The 13,514-nt window shown below is 38.9% G+C and overlaps 1 protein-coding gene across 4 annotated transcripts in view; it reads right to left on the reverse strand.

Annotated features, from left to right (window-relative positions):
• Positions 1-1,437: 1,437 nt before the first annotated feature.
• arhgap20b (Rho GTPase activating protein 20b) overlaps positions 1,438-13,514 on the reverse strand; it is a 111,240-nt gene continuing 99,163 nt past the window's right edge. For 3 of the 4 annotated variants that reach the window (XM_020531300.2, XM_048605490.1, XM_048605491.1), the window contains 2 exons: positions 6,237-6,354; positions 1,438-4,428 (listed from right to left, as the gene is read on the reverse strand). In XM_020531300.2, coding sequence (XP_020386889.1) covers positions 2,657-4,428; positions 6,237-6,354 — 1,890 coding nt within the window. In that variant the 3' untranslated portion in view covers positions 1,438-2,656. The remainder of the gene's footprint in view (positions 4,429-6,236; positions 6,355-13,514) is intronic. The other variant, XM_048605492.1, reaches the window with a different exon arrangement.

Genomic DNA, 13,514 nt, shown 5'->3' on the forward strand with positions numbered 1-13,514 from the left:
CAGCTACAAGCTATTAAATTGGCAACCTTAGCCCCTCCACAAACCACCACCACTGTACCCCAGGTTGACATGGTGTAATACTATGTTCTTGAACATTGAACCATTGAAAAATCATTTTATTTGATCAACCATGCATATGCCACACATTCAAATCTTATTGCCAATTTTAGAAGAACTGAGAATACCTATCAGCTGATTTCAATGCTGGGATTGGGATGTTCAGTCTCTCAAACAAAAAAATTGGGGTGAGCCCTGTTCAATTTAGCTGATTTACTCTGCAGCCATTTTGCAGCTTGCAGGCTATTAACTGACTTAACTCAGACTTTCTCCCCAAGTTTGCAGAGAAAGCCCTGCTTCTAAGAGCTACCAGCAGATCAAATGGCTGGCAGTTCTCTGATTCCAGCAGTGCCACAGGAGTGGTGGCCATTTCTGGAACTGCATTTGGTCCCCAAAGCTAGTTGTCAATGGAGGCAGGTGCGAAGATCTAGAGATAACAACAATATGAAATGTATACAGGACAAAGCAGAAAATAGGTGCCAACAATAATTCAAATGAATACCAAGCTGACTGTAAAATGTTCAGAGGGGATTTGATACAGGAAACCTAAAAGGCAAAGGCAGGGTATGAGAAAAGACAGGCACCTAATATGAATGAAAGACATGAGAGAAATATAAACATTGTAAGGATATAAAGTTAGAAGAGGGAAAACAGAGGTGGAAAAAATGGATCTACAAATGGAAGAAAACTACATGACTGGGTTATAAATGGCTACTTTGGTAATTAGCCAGAGTCCACTTAGGAATCATAGACATCTCTCCCTGTTAGAAGTACAGTGGTCACACAGCCTGACGAACACCGCTCCACATCAAGCATGGGCAAGGCATGAACTACCACAACAGTACAAAGAGTAAACCCACATTTTTGACATTATCCTGCTCCACACTCTCACATCTAACCAACTGACCCATTGTTCAGAAGAAGGTGTAAGGATAAATGTAGCAACCACAGGCCAGTCAGTTTAACCTCAGTGGTGGAAAAGCTTCTGGAAACAGTAAACTGGGACAAAGTTAACAGCCATCGCTCAACTTGATTGAGTTTGTAGACGAGTCAGCAGAAAGGATTGGTGAGGGTAATGTATTTGATGTGGTATTTGGGGATTTCCTAAAGGCATTGCTAAAGTGCTACATCATAAGCTTGCCAACAATGTTGAAGCCCATGGAATAAAAGGGACACTGGCAGAATAGATAGAAAGTGGGCTGAGTAACAGGAAATCGACAGTTGTGCTGAATTAACAAGGTGTAGAGCTGGATGAACACAGCAGGACAAAAAGCATCAGAGGAGCAGGAAAGCTGACGTTTCGGGTCTAGACCCTTCTTCAGAAATGGGGTCTAGACCCGTAACATCAGCCTTCCTGCTCCTCCGATGCTGTTTGGCCTGCTGTGTTCATCTAGCTCTACACCTTGTTATCTCAGATTCTCCAGCATCGGCAGTTCCTACTATCTCTGTTACACTGAATTGTTGTTTTCCCAAATGGAAAATCCAAGGATTGATAAAGGACCACTGTTTTTCTTGATTTCAAACTTGGATAAGCAGCACGCAATTTCCAAGCTTGCAAATGAAGTAAAACTTGTAAGAAATTGTGAATTTCAAGGGGAATGGTGATAAACTTCAAGAGGATGCAAGCTAGTGGAGTGAATTGATACATCACAGAAGAAATTAATTTCATGTGAAGTGATACATTTTGAATGGATGATTTAGGAGAAACAATATAGATTAAATGTATAACTCTAAAGTCAATGCACTGGGTTTACATATGCACAAATTGCTGATGGCAGTTCAGGTTGCAAATGTGCTTATAAGAACATATAGAATGCTGGACTTTATAAATAGGGGCATAAAGCACAAAACCATACAAGTTATGGTGAATACTTTTAAAACACGTGTTCATCACTGGGCACCATATTTTATCAGAAATATGAAGATACTGAAAAAAATTATGAAAATGGTTGCAAGAATTAGGGATTTTAAGTATGTAGATAGATTGGAGTAGCTGGCTTTATTCTCTTTGGAACGGAGAAGGTTGAGAGGCAATTTGATGGAGAAGATTCAAACTCATGAAAGGACCAGACACACAATAAAAGGGGAAACTGTTCTCATTGGTGAAAGGATTGCAAACTAGAGAACACAGACACAGACAGGAATTGGCCAGAGCACAAAAGATGCCATGAGGAAAATCCTCTTTCAAGATTGTTTATGATCCAGAATGCATTACTTGAAAGAGTGTTGGAGACAGATTCAGTATTGGTTTTTGAAGGAGAATTGGAGATGTACCTGAAGGAAAACTTTTACAAGGCAACTAGAAAAGGCCAGGAGAACAGGACTGGCTAAACTGCTCTTGCATTGAGCTGAACCAATTTTATGGTTAACGGGCGACCTTTGGTGTTATTATTCATCTATTATTCTAAAGGTGTTTGTCTGCTAGTTTCTTTAACAGAAACTTCGAGGCAATGGTAATAACGGTGGTGCTCAACATACATGTCTACTACCATATAGCCTTTTATATAGGAAGTAATTTTATCAGTAGCAACTTGTGGAGTGCTGCCCTGGTTTAAAAAAATAAATGTATGATAAAAATAGTTGTTAGAAGGTTACAATATCAGACATAAGATTCATCTGTGAAAATAATATTTTCAAAGTCTTCCAATTGTGAATCAGTGCACCGTCTACTTTGCCATTCTTGTCTTCTTCTAATTAGTTCACTCTCCACTGTCTTAGTGTCTCTGAGGCAGTGTTTGGCCTCACTGTAAAGGAAGTAGTCCTTAACAGTAGTTTTAACTGAGGGAGGTAATATAAAACGAATAGTGTGTCTTTTATTACTCGTGCTTTTACTACATTGCTGAGGAGATATGGGCTGAGTCGAACCATCTAATAATTGCGTGTCACTCTGTGAAGGACAATCTGGGGAAGATGTTCTTGTTAAAATGTCCCCGGGCATAACCTTTTTCTGTGACGCCTTGGATCCATCATATATCTGCCTTCGTGCAACAGATTGGAGAACCAAGGGTGAGTCCTGACCATAAAACACAGTTTGAGGGATGTGGACCTTTAAAGTCTGTCCTGGTTGTCTAGTACTTCCTTTGCTGGTTGGTGACAGACTGTTGAGACTATTGTCATCTTGCGCGGCATTGTCAACTTCAAGGTTCTGTTTCTCCTGATCATCCGTATGTTGTATACTGAACACCTTTCCTGGTGCCATGTAGAATGTTATTTTAGTGCGTTTAACATTCTCACTGTAAGAAGGTGCTACACTGGGCTCCTCAGGTAATGTAACACATTGTGTTGCATTGGGAACAGTTGACCTATTCCTTCTTTCTTTATTACTTTCTCTGCTTAACTCCTTTGCATCATTTTGAACAGAATTTGTTCCATGTTCATCATATCCAATATATGATACACTTGTAAAACAATCACTATCCTTTTCAGAACCTTCAGATCTTTGGCTTTTCAAATGAGCCATTTGTTCGACTGATATTTGAGCTAAATCCTCTTGGTCACTTTCACAGTCCAAGTCTCCTTTCTTTTCTGCTTCCTCATTGTACCAATCCAAATTATCAAGACAGCAAGCCACTGAAGATGGCGAAGTCCCAAATAATGTGCCAGTAAACCTATTGGATGTACAAGGTGAGGATATCTGGCTTTTTACAGAATTTCCAAAGTGTGAAATATCATTGCGACCAAATACTGATGAGTCAGAATAAGAGAAGGCACTATCTATTGAACTTAATGAAGACTCTGAGGGTGATGTGGTGGGAGAAGACAGGCTTGACAGACTTGATCTGGTTGACAGATTCATTCGATGTGAATTAGGCTGTTTCAGCCTGGTATTAATTTGAGGGGACCTCCAAAAGGTGTATCTCATTTTATTAGACCCAGGGCCTTTCCCATCATCCAATAACCTCTGACTTTCAATCTGAAGCCTTTTCAGTTGTTGTAAGTAATCAATATGGCCATGAGACATGGCAGCATCACAGCTTGACTGGCGGGCGACGGGCTCATGAGATAAGGCAAGGCGGTGTGACAAGCAGACACTGGGCTCAGATGAGCAACGGTCTCGTGCCGAGTCAATGCTCTGGATAGCTACAAGTGAAGAGACGGAGGAACAGGAATATAAAGACTCATTTTCCACCTGCTCACAAAGGTCTCCACTGTCACTCTTCTCTAAGATTTTCTTACATGGGACTTCTTCATTGAATAAGCTCTGCTGGTTCCAGATGTCCTTGGGTCCTTCAGCTGTGTGCAGTCTAGGATCATTCAAGGTAATGAAGATGGAATCATTTGGCTGGTCCTTTGGAACTTTTTGTCTTTTTTGATCAGATAATTCTGAATCCATATCGTCAGATGAATACTGTGGCTGCAACAAGCCTATATCTGCAAAAGTAATAATGAAAGAAAAATCAGAATGTTGCAATATTTCAACATGATTTTCTTATGCTGTTATGCCATTGACTCCTGCTGAAAAACTGTTTCACAAATGCTCAAAATCATAGTGTCATTTAAGTCAATGAACTAGGCTATTTACCAACAGAGACCATAACTGCAATCAAAAACTGCTCCGCATTTGAAATCTTTGCTGTTTGAATAACAGTACAGGCATTTAGAGCAGAAACTTTGGCTGGTTTTATTTATTTCATATTACAGTGGCAGTTTGGTTTTTATAGTTACCTTAACTGAGAACAGCTAATCATGGATTAGAATTATGGTTTAGACTTAGACTCCCTACAGTGTGGAAACAGGCCCTTTGGTCCAACAAGTCTACATCAACTCTCACAGCATCCCATCCAGACCCAGCCCCCTACAACCCACCTAACCTGCACATCCCTGAATACGACCAGCAATTTAGCAAGGCCAATCCACCTAGCCTGCACAGCTTTGGACTGTGGGAGGAAATCCATGCAGATGCGGGGAGAATGTGCAAACTCTGTACAGACAGTTACCCAAGGGTGGAATCGAACCCAGGCCCCTGGTACTGTGAGGCAGCAGTGCTAACTACTGAGCCACCATGCTGAGATACAAGACAATGTCCTTACTCCCTAGACCATTAATCTAACAAAGATTATGTATTTACACAAATTCATTAGTAGAGGTTAGGGTTTTGAGGCATAGACATAAGGAGCCCAAAATTATCTGTTCCCAAAGTTCAAAAGCCAAATCAACTGTGCCAGTTATTTGATGCTATGATCTGTTCATGTCTGATCCTAGCAGTACACACATGCCATGCCCACATTATCTCCCATTGCACTATTTGCTGACTTAGGTGTTCTATAATTCCAGCAACAGCAGCATGGCAAAGTCCAATTTCACAGCCAAGAAATTTAATGTATATTCAAGGGGAAAAAAAATGTTCAATTCAGCAACATTGCGAACTACAAGGAAAACACTTTTATCTAGTGTTTCACATTATCTCAGGGCATACCAAAGTATTTTATATCCAACAATGTGCCTTTTGAAGTACAATGTAGGAGAAACATACAAACAGTAATGAAACAAGATAATCTGACCTCTGCAATTAGTGCCACAGGACATTTCACATACACCTGGGAGGGCAGATGGAGCCTCAGTTTAACACTTTACCTGAAAGATGGCACTTTGGACAGTGCACAACTTTCTCAGTAATGACTGAACTGTCAGCCTGAATCATGTCTTCAAATCTCTTGAACCAATGACTCCTTGACTCAGAGATTAGGTTTGTGCTACTAAATCAAGTCTGACACTCATTGGAAAGACACTAAGATAAAAGATAGTGTGGGCTTGCTTTATACTAAAAATCAGGCCCAGACAATATACATGCATCCAAAGCAAAACACCTTTGGGTGATAGAAATTAATTCTTAGCCCTCATCAACCTATGCTTTCTGGTTTGCACCCAGAAATGTTGCACAATGCATGTCAATTTCTGCCCAATTATTTCACATTGTGTCAATGATAGATAAGAATGGAGGTGGGGTGGTGGTGAAAGTTTATTATCCATGAACATTCCAATCTTAAATTGCCCCTTGACACTGAGACAAATGACTTTTATTCCAAATCAGTTAACAAATTTTGAGTTGAGGTTTTTGCAGCTTTGTGTGCACTAGTGTTTTACAGATAATAAATCTACCCAACAGAAATCTGTTGACTCTTTAGAATCAGTTAATAGGGCTTTTTAAAAAAAAAACCTCATAAGCAAACACCACAAACCCAGTGAGTCCTCAGAATTTCCTTGCTGGACATCTCCTGATTCTCCAAATAGTGAATTCAACCCACTCCCAAAGATTCGGCAAGAGTTTTCAATCATGAATTGTACCAGAATGGCCACCTGAAAGACAGCACAAAGTTCCAGATGAAGCAATACATTCAACAACACAAACTTGTATAATATCTTTAGTATAATGAAATGTACAGAGTGCAGCAGTAGAAGATTTAGGAAAGAATTGGGAAATAAGAATTAATTTGTAGAAGGTATTGGCCACAAATGGAATATTATGTGCAATTTTGATCAAACTATTCTAGAAATACTAAAGTTTTAATGATAGCATTGAGGAACCATCAGCTTTACATTTGTTATGATGTGTGGCTCGCTTGTGTATCGAGTAAAAATATAATAAAATTTATATCTATATTAGCATATGATATGTGATATTTTTACATAACAATAGTTTTCCTCTATCTATGGTGACTATTTGACCTGACTATATTTTTTTAAAACTGTAAAGTGTTGATTTAGAAAGAACAGGCAAAATATACCTTAACAAAATTCATCATGAACTAATTGATTAAAAAGACTGCTCAGCTCAAAAAGGGCTGAAAAAATGTTATTTGAACAAGTAATAGTTGGAGGGAGACTTTCCTGGCATCATTGGAGAGAAAAGCCATGGTAGTCCCTTGAAAGTTGTATGAAATTAAATGGGTTGATACCATTCTAAAAGTTGTTTTCCAATAGGAAGCTGGTGTACTCATCAGCTTCAGACCCTTTTAATTTGTAAATTTGGTTCCATGACAGAAGCAGGAGACCAGCTTTCCATTGAAAACAATTGGAACAAAATGTTATTAAGCTTTACTGAGAGTGATGCTAATGGCTATTTAACATTATTTGGCTGCTCTTCCCCACCCCAACACCCATGTCAGCTATCGCCCCCACCCACCTCTATGGCACCTCAAACCCTGATGCTCATTTATGGCACATCTGCTTGGAACCAATGAAACATAAAGTGACAGCAGGGTATGAAAAATCAATTCTTCCTACAATGTTTTTAAAAAGTCCTTTTCCTACACGGCAATAGAAGTGTCAATTATTTCGACTCTTTAACAGAAACTGCAAGTACTTGAAACCGATAAAACTAAGTAAGCATTGTGCAATGAACTGCAGCGATCAGAGAAGTACAGCTATCAATGAAATATGGCACACCCTGGGGCTCATGATTTTTGCATCACATGCAAACCTGGAGATGTTACATTCAGTTCCTTCATTGTGGATATTTAGGGGTCCAAGCCCATCATTTGGAAAAGGAAACATTTATTCCTACTCTGTTTCCTGACTGCCAACCAGTTCTCTATTCATGTCAGTACACTACTCTCAATCCCATGTGCTTTAATTGTACACATTAATAAGTTACATGAGGTGACATGGAGACTATGTGTGTGTGGGGGGGTGGCGTTGATGGGGGAGAGGGATGAGGGCTAGAAGGTCTTACTTTTTTTATCTCATATCACCAAGGTAGATCTTTTAAATAGACCATTGTAGAGCCCAACAGCTTCCTCCAATCTCTTTCCAGCTGGCACAACTATAACCATTTCCTGGCAATGGACATCATGTCTTTGTGGATACTTTTTCCCAAGGTGGATACATAAATTTTCCCAACTCTCATTAACTGACTTCATGACAAACATCTAGGCTATAACATTCAGGATTTAGTAGTACAATTATCAGCTGGACAGACTATCAATAGATTACTCCATGATGAGGAGGTCAATGACGAAACTTTCACTAAACATTTGGAAAATGCCAAGTGAGTCAGGAGTTGCCCCAATAGTGGGATTGTAGGCCCTTTCTGCATTAGTCTGTTGGCCTTCCTCATTTTTGTCTGCTTTGTGCTTTGTGCCTTTGAGTAACGTTTATTATGTTCTACTCAATGGAAAAACAAAGTTGCAGAATGTGCTAGGATTCAGGAATTAATGCTGAGGAGTTGAAGATGGGTCAATTATGAAAGAGTGTACTGATAATGAAACACAAGAAAACGTTTTCCTCTTTAAGTGTCAGATTCACTCAGTTGGCAAATTCGTACCCTGCTATTGACTTGAAAATATAATCCAGGCTGACAATAGAGAATGATGCATTAATGTTGCTGTTGAGACAGTGTTTGTATACAACTTGATTGCTGTTATTAACTGTGCCTGGATTCTAAAAGTAATATACTGGTTGCAAAGCGTTTTGAATAGTATGAGGAAACAAATAAGATGCCCTATAAATTTAACTTCTGTTTTTGATTTTGATTTTGATTTGATTTGATTTAGTATTGTCACATGTACCAAGATACAGTGAAAAGTATTGTTTTGTGTGCTATCCAGGCAAATCATAACTTACAAAAGTATAACAGGGTAATAGAATAGAATGTAGTGTTACAACTACAGAGAAGTTCAGAGAAAGATAAACTTTAATATATGAGAGGTCCATTCAAAAGTCTGATAACAGCAGGGCAGAGGCTGTTCTTGAATCTGTGGTAGGTGTTTTCAAACTTTTCTGTCTTCTGCCAGACATTTTCATTCAGCTGTGTGAATGCTCATACAAGCAAACCAATTCAAACATGAAGTAAAACATAACAGGCAAGGACAGTGATCCTGCTTAGCAGGAGCACTTAAGTGGACTGGACCAGATCCTTGAACTAACTATCCAACTGAAGACAAAACCAGGTGTACTAACATCTGTTGCAAATCCAATGTACTTTTAGATTCTTTTCACAATACAGTATAATACATGTCTACAAAACATTCACACAATGCATGTACAAATGGAGGCACTGTAAATTTGGGGTATACAACATTAATGTATATTTAAAATAATTTGATCAGGTCCTGAGAAGCCTTGCTGAGTGAAATTCTAAACAGTCAAGGCATTTTTGGATTCAAATTTACATTGTGTGATGTTCATAACAAATGAATGGATATATTTACATGAGATTCCTCTGCTCCCCTATTATTTGAGACATGAACACATTTACTTTAAATCCTTACCACTTTTACTAAAATATCAAATGTGTTCAAATAGTTGTTACTAACATCACATTATGTTATTTTAATCCATATTTCTGGGCTCTAAAATACTTTACAATGTCTGATCATTTTTAACCATTGTTTGGTCAGCATCCACTAGATGAAAATATCAGTTCTAACCCTTCAGCTTTATCTTAAATTTCCTGCTTGAAATTTCTGGATGGAAGTGAAAACATTCTCTTGCAAAGAATTGCATCATTAATGCAGTCTATGTGACCAAATGACACTAAAAATTAGTTTAATATAGATGATCTGTGTTTAATCTTTCATGGAATGTTAACATCAATAGCAAAGCTCACATTTATTGCTCATCCCTAATTGGCCTTTAGAAGATGGTGATAAGTCACCTTCTTGAATCACTGTAGTCCATTTGGTGTAGGAGCACCAATAGTGCTGTCAAGGAGAGATCCAGATTTTTGACTCTGCCACACTGAAAGAATAGCGATATATTTCCAAGTCAGGATGGTGAGTGGTTTGGAGGGGAACTTGCAGGTGGTGGCTTTCCCATGTATTTGTTATCTGTGTTCTTCTGGATGGAAGTGGTCATGGTTGGTAGGTGCTGTCTAAGAAAGTTGGGTGAATTGCCTTCATTTGAGATTCATGGTGAAGTGTTAAAAATGTCTCTCATCTTCCTTTCTGGGAAGCTATCATAAAAGCCAACACTGATAATAAGATATACTATCAAATTCAATGTGTTACTCAGCCTATGGTAAATTACGTTTGTGAGATTTCAAAAATGATGATATCAGACTTCACACTAAATTCAAAATCTATTAGTCAATAGTTCGCCCAAACTTCTCAACAGCATTAATGCTTGGAAGACTTGGCAACACTAGAACATTATCAGCAATGCTGTCTGGCTTGGTCAGGCAAAAGAGCAAACATGAATGTCTTCCAAGATGCAGACATGCCAAAGTTGTAATAATCTCACATCAGCTGAAAGGACAGGACAAATTGTAAGGATGCATTACTCAATACTGCCCAAACAAATGCTTAACTCTGAGTTACATCAGGGAGCACATTCACACAGGGGTCAAAGGAAACATATGGAAGGTCATCTATGAAGGTTTGCTCTATCAACATCTGCACACAGGAAGTAGAAGCCCAACAACAACTGTATTAATAGTCCATCATCAAAAATCACTTCAAGATCTCCTAATCAACAAAAGCAGCACTAAAAGCAACCATGAGAGAGACGGAAAGACAGGACACTTGTTTGAGCCAACAATCCACCGCTAATTCTGTTGGCTAACAACCAAAAGCTCTTCACTGTGGGAGAGCTTGTAAGACGAAGATAGGGTTGATGGGACATGTGTGAACCCACAGGCAACCCTGACAACTCACTTAAATCCAACTGTCCACAAGGAAGGAACATCTGTGTCATAAAGACTGTCAATTATTTTTCACCTGCAGCCATCCACAAAGAGGGAATGAACCCAATTAAACAGAAACCGACTCCAACTAATTCAGCCTGAAATCAGCAGCCATAAGTAATATTTAGTACTGAAAGGAGTACTGTCCTGTGAATGCTGTCAGTGCTCTGTTTCCATGTTTAAATATTTATTTAGCTTTACTTGTGAGCCTAACAGGGAAGGCTGGATTTTTTTTCAACCAGCCAGTTACTGTAGTGACAAAGATCAGGAAACCCATACAACTTGTACAGTTTGTGTCATGACAAAGATTCAAGAGTGTAGGGACCAACAACTTAGAAAGTGACAAGCAATCATTACTGTGTCTGTTCAAACCTGTAACTAGGTTACTGTATTGTCCACCTCACAACTGAGATGGATCCTGCCTTTACTTGCTGAACAGTGATCAGAACTTGAGAACTCATCTGTTTTTAGATCCCTTTTGTTATCTGCTTGAGTTTGATTAAAATACAAATACAATATTTATAAGAATGAATTTGTTTATCTGGTGCTGCGTTCTCTCAGGAGGAACATGGATGAATATAATTGGTTCTGATTGCTCACCCAAATGTATTTCTCCAGGACTGAAGAATCGCACTATAAATCCAATTATTCCTCTGATTCCAATTTTGACCTATGTCTGATTTGAATTACTTTGAATTAAACTTGAATTCTCATTTGGGAACAATTCCAATTCTAATTATGAGAAATTTTATCAAAGAATATAAATATCATTAGAATCTACAACTGTTTTCATGATCAAAGGGTATGAGAGAATGTCCATTGAACTATTAATGATAAATATTTTATTTTAAGCATAATCATGATAAATTATTTTGTTATACTTAGAGGAAAAGGCTTCCTTTCAACTACAAGCCAAGAATAAAATTTATAAGCAGTTTCTAGTACTCCTGATTGTCCTTCTCTTCTCTCCCTCTCCATCTCTTCATCCCGTGACTTGCGGAGAGGCAGATTCAGAGAGCAGCTAGTGGGATAAGGCTGGCCATCTCCTGTCTGCAGTCACTCCTTTAGACTGCACTTTGGGAAACTATAGAGGCTACAGTCAATGTGTTACATAAGGTTAGTGCAAATAGCCTTGATGAATCCTACAATTGTGGCTGATATTATACTTTGGATGAGGATGAAACAATCAGTAAGCACACAGAGTGGATCTGTGGAAGAACTGCAGCAGTGACAGGAGACCCAATATATGGGATACAGACCTATGTAACAGGCACAGCCACAGGGGATATACAAACTGATGGCAGAGAGGGAAGCCAAGTACATGGAGTGTGGAGAGTGGGTGTGGGGTTTAAACCAGAAAGAGAGAGGGAGGCCCAGTACACAGAGAGTGGTGTGCAGAATAGAGGGGGTTTTAAACTGGACGCAGAGAGGGAAGACCAGTACATGGGGAGCGGGAATGCAAGGATGTGTGAGGGGAGTGTTTTAAACCAGACACAGAAAGCTCCTTCAACCTGTTTCTGTCAGACCCAAAGTGTGACATCACAAGAAAACAGGGAGATGATTCATGGCTCTCTCTCTTGTCACACCTCATTAGTGCAGCACACAGGAAATCAAAGCCCACTGTTCCTAGAGGTGTCATAAAAGTTCAAAATTTTATCAAAGTACACAAAATTCCCAAATCTACTTGTTTTTTAGTCCCAGAATAACAGAAAATGTGGATCGGGTTTTTGTACTTCAATAGATTCTAACCACAGGTAAACAACTATGCACTGCTCACATGTAATTTTATGAATTAAAATTCTAACCCCTAATAAGAGTGATGCTCATACAGACAGACACAAGTTGACAAAAAAAAGCATTGGTGTTATGGGTGGAGGGAAAAAGTAACTCGTGTAAAATATTGTTTGGGACCCAGATTGCAGGATTCGCTGAGTTGATCCTTTTGCTTGACAAGACTTTTTGTTGTTCAGTCTGTTTTCTGCAGATGTTTTTCACTTCTTCACAGAAGGCACAAGTGACTGGCACATTTTCCACAAAATCTCTTAGTTACCAGGTAAAACAAACAGCTGACAATCAGTGAGGGAAAATAAACTGGCTTTTTTCAGGCTTTAGGTATTTTATCAGAAAGAAGAAGACACCACATCTCAGTCTGGACATTTGGTTTTTAAAACAGTCATTTCCCCAATTCAATCAGCAACCAAATTGCAGAAAAATAAAGATATGTTCTTTACAAGATTCTCTTTTGATCAGCCAATTAGTTTAAAACTCAACACATTATTATAGCTAAAGAATACAGGGAAGTAGTTAACTTTAAATATATTTAACAACCAAATGAATTAATTAAACAAAATAGAAATGGCTGAGCAGGTGATGATCTGTTGCATATGGTAGTATGTGGGAGCTGGTGGACATAAGTGTAATACAAGGCAACCACAGGAAATCTCTTCTGGTCTGGAGAGGAACATGGAGTGGCAGGAGAAGGATCCAGGTGTCTTGGTCCACATAAGAACGAATGGCAAATGTAGGACTAGGAAAGAGATTCTACAGAGTGACTAGGAGAAGCTTGGTGCTAAACTAAAAAGCAGAACCACCAAAGAAATAAACTCTGGATTGTTATCTGAGCCACGTGCAAATTGAAATGGGGTAAATAAGATGGAAAGGTAAATGCATAGCTCAAAGTTTGGTGTAGGAGAAATGGGTTTTCATTCCTGGGACACTGGCACCGGTATTAATGAAGGAGACAACAAAAACAAAGTTGCTGGAAAAGCTCAGCAGGTCTGGCAGCATCTGTGAAGGAGAAAACAGAGTTAATGTTTCGGGTCCGGTGATCCTTCCT

The sequence above is a fragment of the Rhincodon typus genome, chromosome 14 (genome assembly GCF_021869965.1).
Source record: "Rhincodon typus isolate 14 chromosome 14, sRhiTyp1.1, whole genome shotgun sequence".
Taxonomy (NCBI): Eukaryota; Metazoa; Chordata; class Chondrichthyes; order Orectolobiformes; family Rhincodontidae; genus Rhincodon; species Rhincodon typus.